Here is a 27808-nt window from a genome sequence, read left to right as displayed (position 1 = left end):
AGCTTTTATTTCTTTCATCACATTTACAGTGGGACAGAAGTTTACATACACTCAATTAGTATTTGATAGCATTGCCCTTAAATTGTTTAACTTGGGTCAAACGTTTCAGGTAGCCTTCCACAAGCTTCCCACAATAAAGTGGGTGAATTTTGGCCTGTTCCTCCTGACAAAGCTGGTGTAACTGAGTCAGGTTGGTAGGCCTCCTTGCTTGCACACGCTTTTTCAGTTCTGCCCACAAATGTTCTATAGGATTGAGGTCAGGGCTTTGTGATGGTCACTCCAATACCTTGACTTTGTTGTCCTTAAACCATTTTGCCATAACTTTGGAAGTACGCTTGGGGTCATTGTTCATTTGGAAGACCCATTTGCGACCAAGCTTGAACTTCCTGACTGATGTCTTGAGATGTTGCTTCAATATATCCACATCATTTTACTGCCTCATGATGCCATCTATTTCGTGAAGTGCACCAGCCCCTCCTGCAGCAAAGTTAAACTGTGATTTACCACACACTCCAGCACAGCTGGTGACGATATGCACCTTTAACTTTTGTTTGCGGACCACCATTATATCATAGAAGAAGAACAAGAAGAGGAAGCTAGCTAGGGATTATTGTTGACATTCTGTCGTACTGACATGTCTAACTAACGGAATTAAATTATTGGAAATTATTGCGATTCTATTGATAGATAGTAAATAATTGTAATATCCATATCTTTTTTTTAAAAAAACAGATGAAACTTCGGTCTGATTTAAAGGTAAGGATCCACTATCTAGCTAACTGTTATAGCATTTGTAGCTAGCGTTGATTGCTAGCTAACGTTAGCAACGCAAACAATGCTTGTGGCTAGACTCGAGGCATGTCATAATGTAACGTTAGCCAGTAAAGATTTCCAACCCGTACGCTTGTTTATAGCTGCATTGGGGTCGGGTAGATTTCCTGTTTAGATTAAGACACCACGGCGTCTGGCGCGAGATATGACTCGGAAAACGTCATTTGAGAAATAGCCTTCTCATCCCTGGATTACAATTTGCAATTGGGATAGTGGGACAATTCTGTGTACAACGCGATTTCTCATCCCTGGATTGAGGTACGTTTTGTGAGTCACATCTCACGCCATCTCTGCAGTGTTTTAAACTAAGGAAGTATGTCCAAACCCAGTGCAATTTTAAGCAAGTGTAGGGTCAGAATATATTCTGGCTTCAACTGTAACAGTTGCCTAATTGTATTTTAGCGTGCTAATAATGGCAGTTTGCTTCATTGGGTATGTTTAGAAGGCTTGCAATAGTTTGCGAAACAGTGTTGGACCAGATTTTCCACTTTGCCACTGTGTTTATGTTAGCAAGATAGAGGATTTGTGACTAGCATAACATTAGCTCGTAAATTCTCACTTGCCAAATGAAGATCACCAAAGACAAATTATAGTTTGGCTAACTAAATAGGTTGTCATCCAAGAAGGCCATGTGCAGTGTTGGGGTTAAAGCGTTACAGTAATAATATAACTTAGTTATTGTTCCAGTTTGAGTATTAACACGGATTTTAAAAAATTATACTTTTATCATTCCCTTCCTATTAAAGTTATTGTGATATTTGTGATTAATATTCCCTCTCTGTTGGAGCAATATTTTAAAATCCCCTTGCCCCAGATTCTAATTGTTTTCCTCCTCACCAAGTTCCTGATTACTCAGGCACGCACTGCTAGTGAGGGAGATGAAAAAATGGCAGAAGCATCGAAAACATTGACTTTATCAGCATGGAAGTACTTCCATTACTTCGATTTGGTAGGACAAAGTGACAAGAATATTACTGTAAACTGTGCCCAGGTGAGAAACTACTTGAAACACAACTTCCAATCTCTTGAAGCACCTGTAAAGGCAACACGCCAACACATAATTTATAGCGAAAGACCCCTGAGACCTGACCACTGTTGCTGAAGATGATTGTAGGCCTACCTCATCCAAACAGTTATGGCTTGATTTTAATCTTTCAGTAGGACAGGCTGTAACCCTTGGAGAGCTGAACAAGCTTGTAACTGGGTATGTAGTAGAGGAAATGCTGCCCTTATCCATGTTATTTTAAGCTACTTGTGCTGGTGTATAGGCCTACATAATTTTGACATTGTTTACATTGAGTGAGGATATGCAATGTTTTGGAGTGTAACGCAAAAGTTATATAACGAGTAGTGTATCAAATTACTTTTCCCAGGGAGTAATATGCAAAGGTATTATAAACTGGGTGGTTCGAGGACAGAATGCTGATTGGCTGACAGCTGTGGTATATCAGACCGTATACCACAGGTATGACAAAACATTTATTTTTACTGTTCGGTTTACATTGGTAACCAGTTGATAATAGCAATAAGGCAATAAGGGTTTTGTGATATATTGCCAACATACCACAGCTCATGGCTGTGTCCAGGCACTCCTCGTTGCATCGTTCATAAGAACAGCCCTTAGCCGTGGTAAATTGGCCCTCCTCGGGCCTTATTGCTTAAATATATAACGCTTTTTGAGTGCACATGATAGCATATTTCATGGGCATTAATTACTATTTATTGCACGACTGCTATTTTCCTGCTAGCAGTCGTGCATGTCAGTCACACAGTACAGTAGCAACATGATTTGGTAAACTACAACAAGATAATAGATTTCAGGCATTCAGAGCGTACATTTTCTTCTGCATTTTGCCTTATTTTACTGTTAAAGTATCCTGTCATTGTTATACATAGATGCCAGTTTTGTAAATTTTACATTTATCTCAGGTGGGCTTAAAGGGTACAGTAGCACCAAAAACACTACCTCTATACAGAATGTAAATGTCAATAGAAGCATTGTTCAATAGGATCAATACTAACTTTGCATTATATTTTAGTCTATAGTGTGTATTTAAACCTCAAACCATTGGTTTCCAAATATTTTATGAGTAGTCTTTGTTATTCTGACTTTTTTCCACCATAAATCACTGTTGTTCTAATTAAGCCTGGTTTGCATTGAAACACATGGGGATAGTGTGTTGATATTTCTAATATTCAATGAACCTGAGCGTAAATATGTTTGTTTTTTTGTTCAGATTTAAGTTGATTAAAACACAAGAACTACAGTTATATTATGCGTCTAGCCAAAAAAATAAACCTGATGAATAGCAATGATCAGTTTTTTAAAATAACTTTAGGGGAGATTAATATAAATCTAATTTTACATAAGAAATTACAGTTTATACATTTGAACATTTTGGAAATGAATTGAAATAGATTATTTAAGAGGTCGGCTTATTTGTAACACCCATGGGATAAAAGGAAAGACAAAGTACGAAAGGCAGGGCCTGAAGTTATTTATAAGACTTCATACTAAGTCTTTTCTCAATACTCTTTTGATGAAGATTTTAAACATGTATCTTGGTCTGATGTGTATAAGGAGCAGAATCCAGATGCATGGAGTATTTGTAAAATTATTCTTGCCAATTGTTGACAAACAGTCTCTTAGCAGGTGCATAACTGTGAGAACTGTTAGAGAGCCCCCTGGATCGATGATGAATTGAAAAATTGTATGGTTCAAAGAAATTATGCTAAAAATGTGGCAAACAGGTCAGGCTGCTCAGCTGATTGGTTGAAATACTGTCAATTGAGAAATGTTGTGAAAAGACTTTGGAGCATCTTAAATGATATTATGGGCAGAAAACCCAATTCATCTCCATCGTTCATTAAAGTTAATGGGTCATTTATAACAAAACCTTTTGATATAGCTAAAATCTCAATTATTATTTCACAGGTAAAGTAGACAAACTGAGAAGTGAAATGACATTGAACTGTGAACCATCATATTTGCGTATTGAAGATCTAATAATGAAAGAGAGGGATTGTGTTGAATTTGTCCAAGTTTGTGTGGAACAGGTGGAAAAACTATTGTTATCCATCAGTAATATACAGTAAGCTACCAGGTATAGACAACCTAGATGGGAAACTATTGAGAATGGTAGCAGGCTATTACCACCCCTATTTTCCATGCATTTAACTAACATCTAAAGGAGTGTGTGTGTTCACAGGCATGGAAGGAAGCTGAAATAATTTCACAATCTAAAAATAGTAAAGCATCCTTTTCTGTCTCTAACAGCCAACCAACCAGTTTTCTGCCTGTTCTTAGTAAATTGATGGAGAAAGTTGTTTAAAAAAAAAAAAAATGCAGTGCTATTTTTCGAAGAAGTTAACTGCTGACTTTCATGCATATAGGGAAGGGCTCTCAACTTGTATTGCACTGACTCAGATGACTGATGATTGGCTAAATAAATGGTTAATAAGATGATACCAGTTGCTCAGGAGGGAAAGGGGAAGTCAGATGTGTGGAAGACATTTGATGTTGTTATGGAAACTACTGGGGATCAAGAAAAAGGAGGGTATAGGAGCAAGTGCTGCATGCTTATTGTGTGCCGAACAGGTGCTGTTAGTTTACACAATCATTTTTTGGGGACCATTTGGAACAGTGCAAACGACACTGAATAAATTATAAGTGTACCAGAGTCTGTTCTATTGAAAAAAAAAAAAACATATATAAATCCATTACAGCAAAGACTTTAAAAAAGTTCCATGCATTTGTGAATTGACGTTTTATTTATTGTTTAGGCTAATTTTCCAAAGCTCCCTTTGTTATTTCATTTTAAAACTAAAATGCTGGATTGCATTTCAAAGCATGAATGACTTGTATGCTGTGTGATGACATGAACGAATGATTGACTGATTGATTGATTGATTGATACAGTAGTCTATATATTGAAATCTAGACTTAAGTAAGTTACGGTATTAAGACTAAACAGGACACACACTTAGGCCTACAGCTCGATGGTGGTTATACAAGGCTACGACTATAATAGTTATATAGTTGCCATGGCGCCCTAGTTGCAGCCTAAGCACAGAGCTCCTGTAAATGTGTAGATATTTTAAATGTTTTTAATTGTTTTTTAATCAGCTATTTTGTTTTTGATAACATTGAGGTTTTATTGCATTTAGCTGGCGTTTTTGAGTGTATTTTAACTGACAGGTTAACACTTAGGCTTGGCTAGCTAGCTTTTGTTTAAAAAATGCATCTGGACAGTACAATCTTTTTTGTTTCACTTGGCTGCCAATTCCTGATCCTTTGAGAACATAATTTTAGGAGTCGCTCATGCTGCCAAACATACCCACGTAAAACTGACTATCCTACCGATCCTTGACTTCGGCGATGTCATTTACAAAATAGCCTCCAACACTCTACTCAGCAAATTGGATGTAGTCTATCACAGTGCCATCTGTTTTGTAACCAAAGCCCCATATACTACCCACCACTGCGACCTGTATGCTCTCGTTGGCTGGCCCTCGCTTCATATTCGTCGCCAAACCCACTGGCTCCAGGTCATCTATAAATCTTTGCTTGGTAAAGCCCCGCCTTATCTCAGCTCACTGGTCACCATAGCAGCACCCACCCGGTACACGCGCTCCAGCAGGTATGTCTCACTAGTCACCCCCAAAGCCAATTCCTCCTTTGGCCGGCTTACCTTCCAGTTCTCTGCTGCCAATGACTGGTACGAACTGCAAAAATCACTGAAGCTGGAGACTCATATCTCACTCACTAAATTTAAGCACCAGCTGTCAGAGCAGCTCACAGATTACTGCACCTGTACATAGCCCATCTGTAAATAGCCGATCCAACTACCTCATTCCCCATACTATTATTTATTTGATTTATTTTCCTTTGCACCCCAGTATCTCTACTTGCACACTCATCTTCTGCACATCTATCACTCCAGTGTTTAATTACTATATTGTAATTATTTCGCCACTATGGCCTATTTATTTTACATTCGGTACCCATTAAATCCAATCCAGACTTTTCAAATATTTTATAATAAAAAGTGTAGCTCCCTCCAGTAACCACAAGCACAACTGTTCCATGATTTTAACTGGCAGTTTTATTCTGTAGTTTTAGTCAGAAATGTCACCTTCCGTGAGAACTATAAAGTACATGACAATACAGTTAAGCACACTCTTACAACTTTCTTGTCTCATGAGTAACTTATTAGCTTGATGTAACTCTGAAATGCTTACATACATAAAAACAGTTTAGCCAGAGGTATAACAATATCAGATTAAACACATGAATAAAGAAAATACCTCATTGGCTGCTTATTACAGAAGAGAGGAAATCAAAAACAACACACTTCTTATTCCTGGCATGAATTCACGCTTCATCCTTAATTATTATAATGTTACCATCCTAACATAGACGCTTCAACCTTTACGAACTACACTCGAAGACTCAAAAAACCTAGCTAATACAGTGTGGGATTGCCGTCATTCCAAAAGTGTGTTGCTACGATAATAATCCCCGTTACAACAGTTCATAGCCACGTAGTTCCGCTTGTCTTACCATTCCCCCCGCATAGTGAACACGTAAACAATTCAAACAAAAAACAACAACATAGACTGACAGGTTAATTGTCAGTTACAAAAAGTAAAGTCGTACAACTTCACATGAGATACATTTTCCATTTTAGCTTCACCTTTCCTATAAAAATATGGCAGTATATGTTAGAAATGTCTAATCCTTCCAATTGTTACATGACTGTTCAGAATCTGCAGAATATAACGATCCAATAGGCTGAATTAAGGTGTCGTTAAATGATTTGCTCCATCACACAAACGCATAAAAGTACACACACCAACAGAATCAAGAATGTTTATTCAAATGGTCATTAATTGATAGAAAAGCTAAAAACCAACTACATTAATCTGAGACATACTCTGGCAGTGTGCAGTATTAATGACCAGTAAGCTCAGACAATATCCATAATGACTATAAAAAGTACGAACACTTCAAGACCCTATGGTCAGATGTCTTTTCCTAAAGGCGGCATGGTAAGTAATGGAATTGAAGTTTCTGGGTGTGTGGGAATAATAAATAGTGTTGCTGTAGACACTGGATAATCTGGCTAACACACACACATATTTAACATAGCTGTGATACTGCACTTATGTTACTCAGTTCAGGTAACATTCAATGTCCTGCGTTTGTGTTAACCATGGCAGCCAGCATTGCAAATAAAGACATTCGTAGAACCATAATCAACCTCTTTCTGTGGATCCTTTCCCCTTAATGTAATTTTCATGTCAGCCAGGCCAATCTTTTAATATAAATACATTTTATTTCACGCTTTAGTTGAGCAAAATAAGTAGTGTTGCTTGGTTGACAAGGCAATTGAAAGAGTGCCTGAGTCGTGCAGAAAAATATCAATGCTTTATCCTCAAGAGAGAACAAGTTGTTGTTTCCCTGACTGCTACCTACAGTATGGCTGCTACTCAGAAATGCTATAGCCTAACAGTAAATTAATATATGACATTCACTGCAATTATAAACCTGTCTCCAGTATAACGCTACATACACAGACAGACCCACTGTGGATCTTTGTAAAATAAATCTGTATGAAAAGGCATCCCAGGTCTGTTTTGTCAACGGGCACAACTTTGACCCTTTTCAGGAAACTAGGCGTATGTTACGGGTCACTACTTCACAGGAGAGCCATTTGAACGTAAACTTATTTTTATTTATCAAAATTGTTTTTTGGGCAGAAATGCCTTCTGTAAATATGAATAAAATTGTTAAATTATGAGCCTAGTTAGTTTAGCCACAGAAAAAATATGACATTCACTGCAATTATAAACCTGTCTCCAGTATAACGCTACATACACAGACAGACCCACTGTGGATCTTTGTAAAATAAATCTGTATGAAAAGGCATCCCAGGTCTGTTTTGTCAACGGGCACAACTTTGACCCTTTTCAGGAAACTAGGCGTATGTTACGGGTCACTACTTCACAGGAGAGCCATTTGAACGTAAACTTATTTTTATTTATCAAAATTGTTTTTTGGGCAGAAATGCCTTCTATAAATACGAATAAAATTGTTAAATTATGAGCCTAGTTAGTTTAGCCACAGAAAAAGGGAGCAACCTTCCCACTAGCCATGATTGGCTGAAATGAGTGGGATGCCAAGATTTGTCTGCCATATAGCACGCTTCTGTCTATTTGAGCTGGTCAGTATGTGTAGGTAATCCTGTCTAATGCGACTTTAAAATGTTTTTTTATTTTTATTGTGTAGTAAAACTTAACAAAAGACTTCTATGTAAGTGTCCATTTCAATAGAATGTCACTGCAAAAACTGTTTCAGAGCACTCGTCTGAGTGGGACAGAGCGCAGAATACCTGATTAATTTGCCAATGCTCAACACCCGTTGAATACGGCTGGTGTCAGTAAACGTCGGCAAAAAAAGCATAATTAAATTGTTGCGAGGAGCACAGTTAGTCACCAACACTCTGGATAACATAAAAACAGCCTAACTAGTTCTGATAGAGTGAGTAAAATGGTCAGAGTTTGGGTGGGGGCTAAAGCTTAAAATGATTCTCATGGGATTGCACACGGTCAGTGTGAACCAGAGTGACTTGACACAACAACGGGCCAAGCAAGCTGTACCAACAAAACGGAAACAACACAGGACGTCTTATTTAGCGAAAGGGCTTGCAGTCTGCCGTGAAGTGTTCATCCATGTATACAGGTAAGAGTCTAGCTACAGTTTCAGATATTATACGTTTCTAATTTTGTCAAAGTTGTTTTCATTGCAAGTTAAAGCTTACTGTTAGCTAGCTAGCTAACATTCCGTTTATGGTCTGTGTGTAGTAATGTTATCTCAGAATGCCATTTCGCATTACTAGTTATAGCCTAACTAGCTAACATTGAACCTGTTTGGTTAACCTTTTAGCTAGCTATGACAATCGGTTTGTATTGCTAGTACTCTATGGATTAGGATTATGGTTAATTGTTTAGCTTGCATGTCTAAACAAAAGACTCCACTTCGCCAGATGATTACATGACCCATCAAGTTAGCCAGGTGTGACTGACGGTGATTACGGCTATCTATTGTATAATGCCAAAATATTTGTATCTGGAATTTGTCTTTCAGCATCAGTAGAACACGCCTGACTCTCCTCCAACAGTCATACAAGGAGAATGGTCTAATGCCTCCCATCAAAAAGAGAGCTGGTCCAAGCAAGCACAGGTTACAGCTGAAGCATGAGGACTTGCAGCAAGTTGTGAACTTCATCAACAACTACGCAGAGGACAATGCAATAGTATTACCAGGATGCCACCCAGGACGCAAACGTTGGAAAGCTGCTGACATCCCATGTGACAAAAGCAGTGACGTGGCGTCTCTACACGGAATCGATGACAACACTTGGTATGTAAAGCATAAACAACACGTTTTGATTATTTAATTTATCTCCAACATGATTGCCACTACTTTTATTGATCTCACAATCTTTTTTGTTGTTTCCTGTTTTACAGCGTCGGTGCTCTGGAGCCTGGTGTTGTCACCAAGGAGCGTTCGTACTCCGTCGGGAACAGGTTTCAGCTGCTGAGCAACGCTGACATCCTTCCTCCCATAGATGGTCTGCCTGTACAAGCACCACCTGGACTGGACACAGCTAGACAAACTTATCTTTTTGAGAAGATCAGGGAGTTTTGTGACTAAGAGGCTATTGTCATCACACGCCCTGCACCAAAGTCAAGGGCAGGACAGAATCGGGCTCTCCGAATATAGATTCCCTTGTTCATGCGTGGTTCGGACGTTTTCCCAGTCATCAGCACTATCTGCAGTGCCTCTATTCAAATGACTGTGATAAGAAGAAAGGCGCCGGAGAGGATGGTTGATGTTTTACGTGCTCCTAACCAACTGTGTTATCTTGTTCGTCTTTTTGCATTGTTTGTAACTTATTTTTGAAACTTATTTTGTACATAATGTTTCTGCTACCATTTCTTATGACCGAAAATAACTTCTGGACATCAAAACAGCGATTACTCACCACAAACTGGTAGAAGCTTTATCCTTTAACGAGTCCCACGAGAATGAAATACTTCTTTCCCGGGAACGGGCCCAAATCCCCGTCATTTGCATGAAGAGAAGGAAAAAAGGGGGGCGGAGGTCGGGCTGCCTTCTGAGAATTCGTAGGCGAGCGAGTAAACCCCCACTACCATCTGTTATATTGGCCAACGTGCAATCATTGGAGTAAACATTTTTATGACCTACGAGCAAGATTAAACTACCAACAGGACATTAAAAACTGTAATATCTTATGTTTCACCGAGTCGTGGCTGAACGACGGCATGAACAACATGCAGCTGGTGGGTTTTACACTGTTTCGGCAGGATAAAACAGCGGCCTCTGGTAAGACAAGGGGTGGGGTTCTATGTATATTTGTAAACAACAGCTGTTTCACAATATCTCATGAGAAGCTGTAGACCACACTATCTACCAGGAGAGTTTATCTGTATTTTTCATAGCTGTCTACATACCACCACAGACCGATGCTGGCACTAAGACCACACTCAATGAGCTGTATACCGCCATAAGCAAACAGGAAAACGCTCATCCAGAGGCAGCGCTCCTAGTGGCCGGGGACTTTAATGCAGGGAAACTTAAATCCGTTTCACCAAATTTCCACCAGCATGTTAAATGTGCAACCAGAGGAAAACAACTCTAGACCACCTATACTCCACATACAGAGACGAGTACAAAGCTCTCCCTCGCCCGACATTTGGCAAATCTGACCATAATTCTATCCTGATTCCTGGTTACAAGCAAAAATTAAAGCAGGAAGCAGCAGTGACTCAGTCAATAAAGTGGAAAGTGGTCAGATGAAGCAGATGCTAAGCTACAGGACTGGTTTGCTAGCACAGACTGGAATATGTTCTGGGTTTCTTCCAATGGCATTGAGGAGTACACCACATCAGTCACTGGCTTCATCAATAAGTGCATCGATGATGTCGTCCCCACAGTGACTATACGTACATATCCCACCCAAGAGTCATGGATTACAGGCAACATCCGCACTGAGCTAAAGGGTAGAGCTGCCCCTTTCAAGGAGTGGGACACGGAAGCTTATAAGAAATCCAGCTATGCCCTCCGACGAACCATCAAACAGGCAAAGCGTCAATACAGGACTGAGATCGAATCCTACTACACCGGCTCCGACGCTCGTCAGATGTGGCAGGGATTGCAAACTATTACAGACTACAAAGGGAAGCACAGCCGAGGGCGGCCCAGTGACACGAGCTTACCAGACGAGCTAAATTACTTCTATGCTCGCTTCAAGGCAAGTAACGCTGAAACATGCATGAGAGCATCAGCTGTTCCAGACGACTGTGTGATCACGCTCCTCGCAGCTGATGTGAGTAAGAACAGGTCAACATTCACAAGGCCGCAGGGCCAGACGGATTACCAGGGCGTGTACTCCGAGCATGCGCAGACCAACTGGCAAGTGTCTTCACTGACATTTTCAATCTCTCTCTGTCTAAGTCTGTAATACCTACATGTTTCAAGCAGACCACCATAGTCCCTGTGCCCAAGAACACTAAGGTAACCTGCCTAAATGACTACCAACCCGTAGCACTCACGTCTGTAGCCATGAAGTGCACACTATTATCCCAGAAACCCTAGACCCACTCCAATTTGCATACCACCCTAACAGGTCCACAGATGATGCGATCTCTTGCACTCCACATTTCCCTTTCCCACCTGACAAAAGGAACACCTATGTGGGAATGCTATTCATTGACTACTACACCTGAGACTTAACACCTCCCTCTGCAACTGGACTTCCTGATGGGCCACCCCAGGTGGTAAGGGTTAGTAACAACACATCTGCCACGCTGATCCTCAACACGTGGGCCCCTCGTGTGTGTGCTTTGTCCCCTCTTTTACTCCCTGTTCACTCATGACTGCACGGCCAGGGACGACTCAAGCACCATCATTAAGTTTGCCTATGACACAACCGTGGTAGGCCTGATCAACGACGAGACGGCCTATAGGGGAGGAGGTCAGGGACCTGGCCGTGTGGTGCCAGACAACAACCTCTCCCTCAACGTGATGAAGAAAAAGGAGATGATTGTGGACTACAGGAGGAGGACCGAGCACGCCCCATTCGGCATCGATGGGGCTGTAGTGGAGCAGGTCAAAAGCTTCAAGTTCCTTGGTGTCCACATCACCAACAAACTAACATGGTCAAAGCACACCTAGACAGTCATGAAGAGGGCACGACAAAACCTATTCCCCCTCAGGATACTGAAAAGATTTGGCATGGTTCCTCAGATTCTCAAAAGGTTCTATAGCTGCACCATCAAGTGCTGGTTGCATCACTGGCTGGTTTGGCAACTGCTCGGCCTCCGACCGCAAGCACTACAGAGAGTAGTGTGTACAGCCCAGTACATCACTGGGGCCAAGCTTCCTGCCATCCAGGACCTCTATACCAGGCAGTGTCAGAGGAAGGCCCTAAAAATTGTCAGACTCCAGCCACCCTAGTCATAGACTGTTCTCTCTGCTACCGGAGCGCCAAGTCGAGGTCCAAAAAGCTTCTTAACAGCTTCTACCCCCAAGCCATAAGACTCCTGAACAGCTAATCAAAAGGCTACCCAGACTCCTCTTTTACGCTGCTACTCTCTGCATAGTTACTTTAACTCTTCCTACATGTACATATTACCTCAACTAACCGGTGACATGTGACAAATAACATTAGATTTGTTTGATGTTAATAGTTAGCAATTAATACTTAAGGACATTTCTGTTCTGTTTAATTCTGTGTTTCTGTAAAGAGATGGTTTCCTGCAGTTAGTCTGGGCGTATGGTCAAGTAAATGCATTTTGCTAGAGATAGCTTGTGCTGACAATGACTTGGTGATAATTACCTAAAGTTGGCATTCTATAGACAAGATGTGGTATGTGTGTGACCCGAGATAGCCTGGAAGAGTTTAGAACAATGCCTCATTGTCTGACCATCCTGGCATCTGGGAAACTAAGCCGGATCAAAGAAGAATAACAATATCCTCTGTAGATAACCAGGTGATGAACAAGGTGGCTTATGGGAGTTGGAACCAGCCTGACTAAGCATTTTTAGGTCCTATATAACATCCGTTTTTTTTCCATTATCAGTTAAGCACTCGGCAACACGTGTGGGGTCGACGGTTTCATTATTGCAATAATTAATTGATATTAAATAAAAATGATTGTTTTTCAAGAAATTACTGTCTCTCTCAATACTGAATTTCCATGAGAGGATTCTCCTAACACACATTGCTGCTACTATTATATATATTTTTATCCTGCTGCTCAGGGACTTTACCCCTGATGGTATGCTTATAACTACCTCCTATCACTGATATTGTTCTTGTACATACTGTATATTATTTTCTTTATATTGACACTGTTTCTGATGTTGCTACTATGCAAGTAAGCATTTGGCTGTACCATTTAAACCTTCTGTAGAGACCCATCCACTTAGCAAGATGTGGCTGGGGGTTATAGCATTTATTTCACATTACCCATCAATTTAGACAAGTGTGTCTGGGTAAGCGTGATCTATACTTATAAAATATTTGATCTGGACACTTTGTTTACCTGGAATTTTTCCTTATTGTAGGCTACTACCTTCACCACTTTTAGTCTTAATCTTTACTACACTACTCTCTGTTTAGCACATGACCTCACATGTGAATCCTTAAAGAGATGGGTGTGAACAATGCTGAATGGATGTAGATAAAGGAGAGCTCTCCAGTAGGTACCAAAACTTTAAAAGGCCATTTTCTCAAAAGTGAGGTTACAAGTTTATCAAACTTCAAAGCAGAATTACTTTCTCATTGTTTCTCAAATGCAGTGGATGAGATTCCAGTTTGTAGCTTTGTGTCTCAGCTTTTATCCAATGTAAAAAACACAATTTCAAATTTTCCTCTTTGGATTATCTGGTTACTTCCAGTGTTTCGAATAAATTATTCGAAACACTGGAAGTAACCAGATAATCCAAAGAATTTAGGTAGTTAACAATGCCCCCCTCAGGCAGAATATTTTCTCATGCGAACTGTCTGCGACACGTTTACCTGTTTGCTACTCTACAATATTTTACTTATCAAGTCGAAGACAAAATTAACTGCAATACACTTGTCTCAAATATATTAGCATAACTACACAGAACCACCATAAAATGAGGCCTATTTCCGTATTAAAATGTGTCCCAGTGCAACATGCCTTGATCCGTCCCACTGGACGTGGTTTATGGAGCGCTCTTTGAAATAGATGGATTGGCTGACAACGTCTCAAATGATGCACTCGCATCAATGTGACCGGAGTACACAAGGGGGCGCCAAAAAGGCAAAAACCCCATTGGGCATTTTTTACCAATGCTAACAAAATTAGCACAAGTAATAGCGCATCTCAAGAGGCTGCTAGCTACATATGCTAATGAGATGAAAATAAACTAATTGCAAAGACAGGCAATACAGCTCATAAAGTTATACATATATAGAAGCTACTGAATGTCATGTCATTTTTGGTCATCAAATCAAATCAAATGTATTTATATAGCCCTTCGTACATCAGCTGATATCTCAAAGTGCTGTACAGAAACCCAGCCTAAGACAGCAAGCAATGCAGGTGTAGAAGCACGGTGGCTAGGAAAAACTCCCTAGAGTTTGGACATTTACAAGCGACTGAACGAGAGACATACAAATGAAAAAAGTTTTGACATGCTTGTCTGAAGGAAGAGCAGTACTGGCTCTGGAGCAGCATGTGTAGGATACAGTTGCTAGTGCAACGGACCTGCCTGCTCTGCTCAGAGAAGAGGGAAGAGGAGAAGGCTGTGGAGAATGGAGAGGAGAAAAAACGTAAGGAAATCAAGATCGTGGCAGCTGTACAAATATACCGCCAAAGACAAATTTTATGTCAATGCTAATATGCCAAAAAATTTGTACAGTTGAAGTCGGAAGTTTACATACACTTAGGTTGGAGTCATTAACTCGTTTTTCAACCACTCCCCAAATTTCTTGTTACAAACTATATTTTTGGCAAATCGGTTAGGACATCTACTTTGTGCATGACACAAGTCATTTTTCCAACAATTGTTTACAGACAGATTATTTCACTTATAATTCACTGTATCACAATTCCAGTGGGTCAGAAGTTCACATACACTAAGTTGACTGTGCCTTTAAACAGCTTGGGAAATTCCAGAAAATGATGTCATGGCTTTAGAAGCTTCTGATAGGCTAATTGACATCATTTGAGTCAATTTGAGATGTACCTGTGGGTGTATTTTAAGGCCTACCTTCAAACTCGGTGCATCTTTGCTTGACATCATGGGAAAATCCAAAGAAATCAGATAAGACCTCCACAAGTCTGGTTCATCCTTGGGAGCAATTTCCAAATGCCTGAAGGCATGTTCATCTGCACAAACAATAGTACGCAAGTATAAACACCATGGGACCATGCAGCCGTCATACCGCTCAGGAAGAAGACACGTTCTGTCTCCTAGAGATGAACGTACTTTGGTGCGAAAAGCAAAGGACCTTTTGTACCTGTTTCCTCCAGCATCTTCACAAGTATCTACAGTGCTGTGAAAAAGTATTTGCCCCCTTCCTGATTTCTTATTTTTTTGCACATTTGTCATACTTAAATGTTTCAGATCATCAAACAAATTGTAATATTACACAAAGATAACCCAAGTAAACACAAATGCAGTTAAGTGATTATTTGATTAAGGGAAAAAAGCTATCCGAACCTTCATGGCCCTGTATGAAAAAGTAATTGCCCCCTAGACCTAATAACCGGTTGTGCCACACTCAGCAGCAACAACTGCAATCAAGCGTTTGCGATAACTGGCAATGAGTCTTTCACATCGCTGTGGAGGAATTTTGGCCCACTCTTCTTTGCAGAATTGTTTTAATTCAGCCACATTGGAGGGTTTTCGAGCATGGAACCGCCTTTTTAAGGTCACGCCACAGAATCTCAATAGGATTCAAGTCCGGACTTTGACTAGGCACTCCAAAACCTTCAGTTTGTTTTTTTTAAGCCATTCAGATGTGGACTTGCTGGTGTGTTTTGGATCATTGTCCTGCTGCAGAACCCAAGTGCGCTTCAGCTTGAGGTCACGAACTGATGGCCGGACATTCTCCTTCAGGATTTTTTGGTAGAGAACAGAATTCATGGTTCCATCAATCACAGCAAGTCGTCCAGGTCCCGAAGCAGCAAAGCAGCCCCAGACCATCACACTACCACCACCATATTTGACTTTTGGTAGGATGTTCTTTTTCTGAAATGCTGTGTTACTTTTACGCCAGATGTAACGGGACGCACACCTTCTAAAAAGTTAAACTTTTGTCTTGTCAGTCCACAGAATATTTTCCCAAAAGTCTTGGGGATCATCAAGATGTTTTTTTTGCCAAAAGTGAGATGAGCCTTTGTTCTTTTTGGTCAGCAGTGGTTTTTGCCTTGGAACTCTGCCATGGATGCCATTTTTGCACAGTCTTTCTTATGGTTGACTCATGAACACTGACCTTAACTGAGGCAAGTGAGGCCTGCAGTTCTTTAGATGTTGTTGTGGGTTCTTCTGTGACCTCTTGGATGAGTCGTCGCTGCGCTCTTGGGGTAATTTTGGTAGGCCGGCCACTCCTGGGAAGGTTCACCACTGTTCCAAATTTTCTCCATTTGTGGATAATGGCTCTCACCGTGGTTCGCTGGAGTCCCAAAGCTTTAGAAATGGCTTTGTAACCCTTTCCAGACTGATAGATGTCAATTACTTTGTTTCTCATCTGTTCCTGAATTTCTTTGGATCACGGCATGATGTCTTGCTTTTTGAGATCTTTTGGCCTACTTCACTTTGTCAGACAGGTTCTATTTAAGTGATTTCTTGATTCAACAGGTCTGGCAGTAATCACGCCTGGGTGTGGCTAGTGAAATTGAACTCAGCTTTCCAAAAAATGTGATTAACCACAGTAAATTCATGATTTAACAAGGGGAGGCAATTACTTTTTCACATAGGGCCATGAAGGTTCGGATAGCTTTTTCCCTTAATAAATAAAATTATCACTTATCACTTTGCATTTTGTGTTTACTTGGGTTATCTTTGTGTAATATTTAAATTTGTTTGATGATCTGAAACATTTAAGTGTGACAAATGTGCAAAAAATATAAGAAATCAAGAAGAGGGCAAATACCTTTTCATTGCACTGTATATCCACAGTAAAACGAGTCCTATATTGACATAACCTGAAAGGTCGCTCAGCAAGGAAGAAGCCACTGCTCCAAAACCGCCATAAAAAAGCTAGACAACGGTTTGCAACTGCACATGGGGACAAAGATTGTACTTTTTGGAGAAATGTCCTCTGGTCTAATGAAACAAAAATAGAACTGTTACACGCTACAAAAGTATTTCCTCCAACGTTATAATGAAAAGGCTCCCCCCTCTGTCCCAAAACATGTTTTCTGGAGACTTGTGAGTGGAGTGCTGATGACATCGCCCACTGTATGCGTTTTCGGTAACCTGATTGTGTCCAGACTGAGGAGAAATCCGCACACAATGCATCCCTGACCAACTTCTGATGTGGTCAGCCAGATCGGAACACAATCAGACCACAAAGCGACTTTTGTGCATCTAGACCAGGCCTGGGAAATGGCCAGCCCAGGGGCCTTATGCGGCCCACAGAATCATGCTCAGATCACATAAAGAATTTGCGATAGTAAAGTTTTGAAAAAGTATTTGTTAATCAAATTAAAAGCCCAATGAATACTCTCCTTTGTGTAATGATTTAACCCCCACCGCTTGTGGGACATTTATTTTGAAGGCACGTATAAATAACAACTGCACAAGGACAGACAGTGACTGACAGGCTGACACACACGTCACAGTTAGTAGCTAGCTAGAAATTGCGCAAAAGTGAGTTTTTCAAAAAAATTCAAAGGAAAGTAGACAATGAATATAGGATGTTCCAGTAAGAGTGGACATTTTATTATTGATATATATTGAGGTATCAGAGAAAGCTGTGTGCTTAATGTGCAAAGAGAGCATCGCTGTCTTGAAAGAATACAACTTGTCCTGACACTTTCAGACGAAGCATGCAGAAAAATATAAGAATATGTCTTCTGAGCAGAGGGCAAGTGCATCCAAAGAGTTGCTTTCTCAGTTGCAAAAGAATAAATTACTTTTCACAAAACTGCATTCAGCAAACAACAGAATTGCAATAGCTAGCTATGTACTGTCCCACAAAATTGCTAAACATAGCAAGCCATTCGCTAAGGGCGAATTGATTAAATAATGTTTAATTGACTGCAGCAAGACTTTGCTCCGACAAGAAAGAGCTGTTTGAAAATGTTTCCCTGTCAAGACGAACAGTGACACGGTTTGTTGAGGACATCTTAGAGAATATGGAACAACAGTTGGAAGACAGGGTAAAGGATTTCACATATTTCTCCTTGGCCCTGGATGAGAGAAGTGATGCACGTGACAAGACGCAGTTGTTGATATTCTTACGAGGCATAACCCCAGACTTTGAAATTACAGAGGAGCTTGCTTCAATGCAGTCCATGAAGAGCACAATCGCAGGGAAACATTTATTGGAGGAGGTGTGGCAAAGCTGGGACTGAGTTTTGAAAACGTATCCAGTGTGACCACTGATGGGTGCCCAAACTTGACAGGAAAAAATTTGGCCTTTTGAAAAGGATACAAGATCATGTAGCTGAGCTGATCCCAGATCAGAAAATAATTTTCCTGCATTGCATTATTCGTCAGGAGTGCTCGGTAAATGTGTTCTGAAAATGAGCCATGTTGTAGATACAGTCACTAAAGTGGTAAACTTCACAAGAGCAAAATCTTTAAACCGCAGGCAGTTTGTCTTGCTGTTGGAAGAGATCATGCAGATCTCCCCTACCACACAAAGGTGAAATGGCTGAGTTTGAGGAAGGTGCATAAAAGGATGTGGGACCTGAAGTCAGAGATTGCTGAGTTATTGCAAATTAAAGGAAAATATGTGGATTTCCCTCAACTGCAAGATAAAGAATGGTTGGCTGATTTTTGCCTTCACTGTGGAGATCATGGCCCTCATGAATGAACTGAATTCCCAACTACAAGGGAAGGGCCTTTTTGCACATTCGATGTACAGCCTTGTCAAAGCCTTCAAGGGAAAATTGCTCCTCCTGACCCGCCAAGGAGGGGCCAACGAACTCACCCACCTTCTGACACTACTAGTCTGTTCCCTATCAGATGACCAACGGGAGAAGTATACATCGCTGATACGTGCTTTGAATGGTGAGTTTTCTCATCGTTTTTAGGATTTCAAAGTGTTGGAAAATGACATGCTGTTGGTTTCCTCTCCTTTCACCTTCAATGTGGATAACGCTCCCACTGACCTGCAACTTGAGCTTATCGATCTTCAGTCTGATGCAGTGATTGGAGAACTATTCAAAACAATGTCACTGACGAGGTTCTATGCATTTCTCGATGAACAAAACTTTCCAAAGATTAGGAGTAATGCTCAGAAGATGTTTGTACTGTTTGGGTCAACCTATGTATGTGAACAGACATTTTCAGTGATGAAATATAACAAGTCAAGGCACAGATCATCTCTTACTTACCTCTCAGCAATCCTGCGCATAGCGACATCAGAAACTATACCGGACTTCACTGCTCTAGTCAATGCCCATCAGAGACTTCACTCCTCACACTGATTGAGTAGTTTAAATGTAATGTTGAGCTCTCTTTCTTGTGTTTTTGTGCATACCCGTTAACAAGAGTTCTGTCCGTGGTGCTGAATGCACAGTGTACTTTTCCCTCCGTGTAGTTCATTGCATGTTTAATAATGAATGTAAGTGCCAAGTGTAGACAAAACCTAGGAGAGGAGAGGTAGTCTATAGGATACTGAATCTGAAGCAGCAAGAGTGATGAGAGAGCGGATACTTGCACTTTCTCTTCAGTCAGGAGTGGGACGATTTGCAGGCAGAGACAATAAATGACCACATCTTTATATTTATTTCCAGAAAATGTAGTAGGCCTAAAGTATAGCCTGATCATATTAAGTTAAATTATTTGGAAAGATTACTGCACTGTGCTTCTCCACCCATGCGGAGGGTTGTTAAGGGAAGGTATATTACTGAAAACGTTCAAAGTTTGCCAGTAAACTACCAGATTTTTGGTTTCTTTCAAGTTATGGGTGGAATTTATAAATCTATTGGCCTTTTGATTTAAGATTATCACAGGTGTCTAATTGTCCCTGGCCCTTAGTGTGTAAAATATTCAAATAAGATTGTTTTTAAAAGAACAAAAAATATATATGGCATTCCAGAGTTTTAAAACATCCTAAATATAAACTATCAACTAGGTGAATACCATTGGTGTTTCATATGAGGGTTTCAACATGAGATATCCTTTTTTTTCAACACACTTTTATTTATGTAAATTTGTCTTTTTTGTAAATGTTTTGGCGCCAAACTGGTGGTAGTTGTGAAAAAAGTAAATAGTATGAAAGTTGAAAGTAAATAGTTGGAGTTCATGGAAAATTATTCCATTGTTTATTAGGGGAAAAAAATCATTAATTAGGCATTTTTTTTCTTAAATCACATGGTCTATCCACTAGAAACGAATAGACGATATGGACACAGATATAAAAATGAATACTATATATCTGGAAAAAAAAGTTATTAAAGTATAAATTACCAAAGTTAACAGATTGCCAGAAATGACCTAGGTATTTGAACCCAGGTGGGGTGTGTTTATGTTTTCTGTTCTGTGGGAGGCTGGGAGAGCAGATGTAGGCCTACAGACAGTGACAAACCTGTGTTTCTGCGTGTGTGTACACTCTGCAGGTGTGAGAGCCGCCAGCACTGGGACAGTCCATCCGTGTGTCAGTCTGTGCAGGTGTGTGTCAGTCGACTGGCACAGCTCGGAATGCAAAGATGCTGTTCTCCCTGGGGATGCTGATGCTGTCCGCCACACAGATCTACACCATCTTTACCGTGCAGCTCTTTGCCTTCCTCAACCTGCTGCCCGTCGAGGCCGACATCTCTGCCGTGAGTCCCGCAGACTGAGAGACGGACGGGCGCGTGGGTGGGTGGGCGGGCAGGCATGCATGCAGGAAGGCAGATAGACGGACAGATACACAGACAGACAGACGTGGTCTACAGACATTCAGACAGACTGACTGACTGACTCACTGGTTTACAGAAAACATATTTTGTCTCTGTGCTTGGAACTTCTAGTTATTAACACCACCAAGTAGTTCATGATACGATTTGTATTCTTATTTCTCTTTCAGTACACATTTGACAACAAAACGGGAAACTTTGATGACCTGCCTGCACGGTTTGGGTACCGGTTGCCCAGCGATGGACTCAAGGTGGGTACAACAATGGTCCATATGTTGACTGTTTACATACCCAGTCATTTCACTGCCATTGACACAAGTTAAAGTATAACCATCATCAGAATATGAACGATAAGCATGGAATCCAATTTTCGTTGCCATTTTTTCTTGAGATAGTTTTTCTGAGATGGGCATTCTAATGTAAAACTAAAAATGTGTAACAGAGTGAATTGATTATCAAAAATGATCACTAATGCATATACACTGAGTGTACAAAACATTAGGAACTCCTTCCTAATATTGAGTTTAGGGCTGACCTCAATTAGTCGACTGGTCGATTGTTTGGTCATTAGGCTGTTGGTCGACTGAGATTGTTTTAGTCGAACAATAACAAATATATATGTTTTAGTAGAGCAATAACAAATAAATATATATATATAAAACAATCTCGGTCGACCAACTGCTTAATGACCAAACAATCGACCAGTCAACTAATATACAGTACCAGTCAAAAGTTTGGACACACCTACTCATTCAAGGGTTTTTCTTTATTTTACTATTTTCTACATTGTAGAATAATAGTGAAAACATCAAACTATGAAATAACACACATGGAATCATGTAGTAACCAAAAAAGTGTTAAACACCCCTTTTATATTTTTTTGGTAAACAGAATGGCAACCGTATGTTTTTCATGTTATGTTCCTCATTCTAATCGAGTGGCATCCTCTGACTTCCACTCTTCTTAAATATAGACTGAACATCGAAACCAGCGTTTCCTGTGGAAAGTTTATGATGCGACACATGCCCATACAAACCAAGCAAAACTGGTCAAGCCAACCAAAACCAAGCCAAATTGAAGAAGCAAAACTGGTATTAGACTAGGCCCTGTTTACTTTGGGGTAGCCTAATCACTGATCTAAAAGAATAGATTGCTGTAGGTTATGCGTTGGAACCCCTGATTTCTCCTATCCAGTCATGTCAGATCTGTGACTAGTCCATGCTCTGGATGCAGGAAGGGGAGTGGCCTGGGAAAGTGGAGGGTGGTAGCTGAATTCGGCCTGTGTCTTTGGAGTGGGGCTGTGGCTATGTACACGTCTTTCCCGTGCGAAACATGGAGGGAGCTGAGGGTGAGGTTTTGACAAAGACTGGGAGCTAAGCTGGACCTAAACGGACTGACTGACTATCTCTGTGTTCTCATAGTCATCCAGCCGAATACTCCTTGCGAAAGTATTCGGCCCCCTTGAACTTTGCGACCTTTTGCCACATTTCAGGCTTCAAACATAAAGATATAAAACTGTATTTTTTTGTGAAGAATCAACAACAAGTGGGACACAATCGTGAAGTGGAACGACATTTATTGGATATTTCAAACTTTTTTAACAAATCAAAAACTGAAAAATTGGGCGTGCAAAATTATTCAGCCCCCTTAAGTTAATAATTTGTAGCGCCACCTTTTGCTGCGATTACAGCTGTAAGTCACTTGGGGTATGTCTCTATCCGTTTTGCACATCGAGAGACTGACATTTTTTCCCATTCCTCCTTGCAAAACAGCTCGAGCTCAGTGAGGTTGGATGGAGCGCATTTGTGAACAGCAGTTTTCAGTTCTTTCCACAGATTCTCGATTGGATTTGACTTGGCCATTCTAACACCTGGATATGTTTATTTTTGAACCATTCCATTGTAGATTTTGCTTTATGTTTTGGATCATTGTCTTGTTGGAAGACAAATCTCCGTCCCAGTCTCAGGTCTTTTGCAGACTCCATCAGGTTTTCTTCCAGAATGGTCCTGTATTTGGCTCCATCCATCTTCCCATCAATTTTAACCATCTTCCCTGTCCCTGCTGAAGAAAAGCAGGCCCAAACCATGTTGCTGCCACCACCATGTTTGACAGTGGGGATGGTGTGTTCAGCTGTGTTGCTTTTACGCCAAGCATAACGTTTTGCATTGTTGCCAAAAAGGTCAATTTTGGTTTCATCTGACCAGAGCACCTTCTTCCACATGTTTGGTGTGTCTCCCAGGTGGCTTGTGGCAAACTTTAAACAACACTTTTTATGGATATCTTTAAGAAATGGCTTTCTTCTTGCCACTCTTCCATAAAGGCCAGATTTGTGCAATATACGACTGATTGTTGTCCTATGGACAGAGTCTCCCACCTCAGCTGTAGATCTCTGCAGTTCATCCAGTGTGATCATGGGCCTCTTGGCTGCATCTATGATCAGTCTTCTCTTTGTATGAGCTGAAAGTTTAGAGGGACAGCCAGGTCTTGGTAGATTTGCAGTGGTCTGATACTCCTTCCATTTCAATATTATCGCTTGCACAGTGCTCCTTGGGATGTTTAAAGCTTGGGAAATATTTTTGTATCCAAATCCGGCTTTAAACTTCTTCACAACAGTATCTCGGACCTGCCTGGTGTGTTCCTTGTTCTTCATGATGCTCTCTGCGCTTTTAACGGACCTCTGAGACTATCACAGTGCAGGTGCATTTATACGGAGACTTGATTACACACAGGTGGATTGTATTTATCATCATTAGTCATTTAGGTCAACATTGGATCATTCAGAGATCCTCACTGAACTTCTGGAGAGAGTTTGCTGCACTGAAAGTAAAGGGGCAGAATAATTTTGCACGCCCAATTTTTCAGTTTTTGATTTGTTAAAAAAGTTTGAAATATCCAATAAATGTCGTTCCACTTCATGATTGTGTCCCACTTGTTGTTGATTCTTCACAAAAAAATACAGTTTTATATCTTTATGTTTGAAGCCTGAAATGTGGCAAAAGGTCGCAAAGTTCAAGGGGGCCGAATACTTTCGCAAGGCACTGTACATAATGACAGATCTCTTTAATGGTGAACTAATGCCCATTGCTCCTGACTATTTTAGGTGGTCTCTGCTTTTCTAAAAACTCGTCAAATAACTTATAAACAAAGTCGTTTTGAATAATTCTGTGCTGGTTTGAGCAAAATCATGCTGACCGATTTCCTGTCCACAGATCTACTGCCAAAATCTATACAACCAATCCATGGGGACAAGTTACACATTCCTGTAACATTACCTGTGCTTTAGTCAGTGTGTGGGTATTTTCATCCCTTGTTGTTTTCCGAGCCAGTGCTTGCATTTACAAAAGGACATTTTTTGGTAGCCTACTTAGAGACTGAACCCCATGCACTCAGATTCTGGTCTGGAGCATGACTTACATTTCAGCACAGCCCAGTAGCTGCTATCTATGCCACTGTGTTAGAGCATTGGTGCTGGCACTCCCAGGATATGTCCCAAATGACACCCTATTCCCTATATAGTGCACGCTTTTGACCAGTGCCCATAAGGCTCTGGTCTAAAGTAGTGCACTACATAGGAGAAACAGCCATTTCCTCACAGCAGAGCAGAGAGAGGCCTGAATCCAGATACACTATATATCCAGAAGTATTAGAGGATTTGGCCATTTCTGCCACACCCGTTGCTGACAGTTGTCTAAAATCGAGCACACAGCTATGCAATTTCATGGACAAAGATTGGCAGTAGAATGGCCTTACTGAAGAGCTCAGTGACAGTGAGAGCAGAGAGAGGCCTGAATCCAGATACACTATATATCCAGAAGTATTAGAGGATTTGGCCATTTCTGCCACACCCGTTGCTGAAAGTTGTCTAAAATCGAGCACACAGTCACATGCGCCAAATACAGCAGGTGTAGTAGACCTTACCGTGAAATGCTTACTTACATGCCCCTAAGCAACAATGCAGTTCAAGAAATAGAGTTAAGAAAATATTTACTAAATAAACTAAAGTAAAAAATTAAATAAAAATTACAATAAAATTTTTATAACAATAATGAGGCTATATGTCACGTTCGTTGTATGGATGAGACCAAGGCGCAGCGTGATGTGAATACATCTTCTATTTTAATGAAACAAAGAACACTTCAACAAATTTACAAAACAACAAAACAAACGTGACAGCTATATAGAATAAGTGCAGACACAGGCAACTAATACATAGACAATCACCCACGAATTACCCAAGGAATATGGCTGCCTAAATATGGTTCCCAATCAGAGACAACGATAAACAGCTGCCTCTAATTGAGAACCAATCCAGGCAACCATAGACATACAAAACACCTAGACTAGTGAACAACCCCATAAACATACAAAAACCCTAGACAGGACAAAAACACAACAAACCACCCCATGTCACACCCTGACCTAACCAAAATAATAAAGAAAACAAAGTAACAAAGTAACTAAATAACTAAGGTCAGGGCGTGACACTATATTCAGGGGGGTGCCGGTACCGAGTCAATGTGCAGGCGTACAGGTTAGTTGAGGTAATTTGTAGATGTAGGTAGGGGTAAAGTGACTATGCATAGATAATAAACAGCGAGTGGCAGCAGTGTAAAAACAAAGGTGGGGGGTGTTCACTGTTAACAGTCCGGGTGGCCATTTGATTAATTGTTCAGCAGTCATATAGTTTGGGGGTAGAAGCTGTTAAGGAGCCTTTTGGACCTAGACTTGGCGCTCCAGTACCGCTTGCCGTGCGGTAGCAGACTGTTCTCTCTATGACTTGTGTGACTGGAGTCTTTTACAATTTTTTGGGGCCTTCCTCTGACACAGCCTACTATATAGGTCCTGGCTGGCAGGAACCTTGGCCCCAGTGATGTATTGGGCCGTACACACTACCCTCTGCAGCACATTACGGTCGGATGCCGAGCAGTTGCCATACCAGGCGGTGATCAATCAATCAATCAAATTTATTTTATATAGCCCTTCGTACATCAGCTGATATCTCAAAGTGCTGTACAGAAACCCAGCCTAAAACCCCAAACAGCAAGAAATGCAGGTGAAGAAGCACGGTGGCTAGGAAAAACTCCCTAGAAAGGCCAAAACCTAGGAAGAAACCTAGAGAGGAACCAGGCTATGTGGGGTGGCCAGTCCTCTTCTGGCTGTGCCGGGTGGAGATTATAACAAAACATGGTCAAGATGTTCAAATGTTCATAAATGACCAGCATGGTCGAATAATAATAAGGCAGAATAGTTGAAACTGGAGCAGCAGCACAGTCAGGTGGACTGGGGACAGCAAGGAGTCATCATGTCAGGTATTCCTGGGGCATGGTCCTAGGGCTCAGGTCCTCCGAGAGAGAGAAAGAAAGAGAGAATTAGAGAGAGCATATGTGGGATGGCCAGTCCTCTTCTGGCTGTGCCGGGTGGAGATTATAACAGAACATGGCCAAGATGTTCAAATGTTCATAAATGATCAGCATGGTCGAATAATAATAAGGCAGAACAGTTGAAACTGGAGCAGCAGCACAGCCAGGTGGACTGGGGACAGCAAGGAGTCATCATGTCAGGTAGTCCTGGGGCATGGTCCTAGGGCTCAGGTCCTCCGAGAGAGAGAAAGAGAGAAGGAGAGAATTAGAGAACGCACACTTAGATTCACACAGGACACCGAATAGGACAGGAGAAGTACTCCAGATATAACAAACTGACCCTAGCCCCCCGACACATAAACTACTGCAGCATAAATACTGGAGGCTGAGACAGGAGGGGTCAGGAGACACTGTGAGCAGCGGTGATGCTCTCAATGGTGCAGGATCTGGGGATCCATGCCAAATCTTTTCAGTCTCCTTGGGGGGCAAAGGTGTTATCGTGCCCTCTTCACAACTGTCTTGGTGTGTTTGGACTAGAGGTCGACCGATTATGATTTTTCAACGGCAATACCGATACCGATTATTGGAGGCCCAAAAAAAGCCGATACCGATTAATCGGTCGATTTTCTAAATGTTTTATTTATTTGTAATAATGACAATTACAACAACATTGAATGAACACTTATTTTAACTTAATATAATACATCAATAAAATCAATTTAGCCTCAAATAAATAATGCAAAAACAAAGTGTTGGAGAAGAAGGTAAAAGTGCAATATGTGCCATGTAAGAAAGCTAACGTTTAAGTTCCTTGCTCAGAACATGGTTCCTTTTTAAAATGAGTCTTCAATATTCCCAGGTAAGAAGTTTTAGGTTGTAGTTATTATAGGAATTATAGGACTATTTCTCTCTATACCATTTGTATTTCATATACCTTTGACTATTGGATGTTCTTATAGGCACTTTAGTATTGCCAGTGTAACAGTATAGCTTCCATCCCTCTCCTCGCACCTACCTGGGCTTGAACCAGGAACACATCGACAACAGCCATCCTCGAAGCATCGTTACCCATGCAGAGCAAAGGGAATAACTACTCCAAGTCTCAGAGCGAGTGACGTTTGAAACGCTATTAGCGTGCACCCCGCTAACTAGCTAGCCATTTCACATCGGTTACACCAGCCTAATCTCGGGAGTTGATAGGCTTGAAGTCATAACCAGCGCAATGCTTGAAGCACAACAAAAGAGCTGCTGGCAAAACGCACGAAAGTGCTGTTTGAATGAATGCTTACGAGCCTGCTGGTGTCTACCATCGCTCAGTCAGACTGCTCAATCAAATCATAGACTTAATTATAACATAGTAACACACAAAAATACGAGCCTTAGATCATTAATATGGTCGAATCCGGAAACTATCATCTCGAAAACAAGACGTTTATTCTTTCAGTGAAATACAGAACCGTTCCCTAACGGGTGGC

At 40.9% G+C, this 27808-nt stretch overlaps 1 protein-coding gene across 3 annotated transcripts in view; it reads left to right on the top strand.

Moving 5' to 3' along the window:
• The first annotated feature begins 281 nt into the window (after positions 1-281).
• The window catches only part of LOC110524005 (E3 ubiquitin-protein ligase RNF13), an 86035-nt gene continuing 58508 nt past the window's right edge, over positions 282-27808 (top strand). Inside the window, exons 1-3 of one of the 3 annotated variants that reach the window (XM_021603269.2) lie at positions 282-756; positions 20695-20898; positions 21144-21224. In XM_021603269.2, the coding sequence (XP_021458944.2) occupies positions 20785-20898; positions 21144-21224 (195 nt within the window). In that variant the 5' untranslated portion in view covers positions 282-756; positions 20695-20784. Of the gene's footprint in view, positions 757-884; positions 1090-20694; positions 20899-21143; positions 21225-27808 lie in introns of those variants that run through there. The other 2 variants (XM_021603270.2, XM_021603271.2) reach the window with 2 other exon arrangements.

This window comes from Oncorhynchus mykiss, chromosome 5 (assembly GCF_013265735.2).
Source record: "Oncorhynchus mykiss isolate Arlee chromosome 5, USDA_OmykA_1.1, whole genome shotgun sequence".
NCBI lineage: Eukaryota > Metazoa > Chordata > Actinopteri > Salmoniformes > Salmonidae > Oncorhynchus > Oncorhynchus mykiss.
This window is presented reverse-complemented; position numbering and strand designations above follow the sequence as displayed.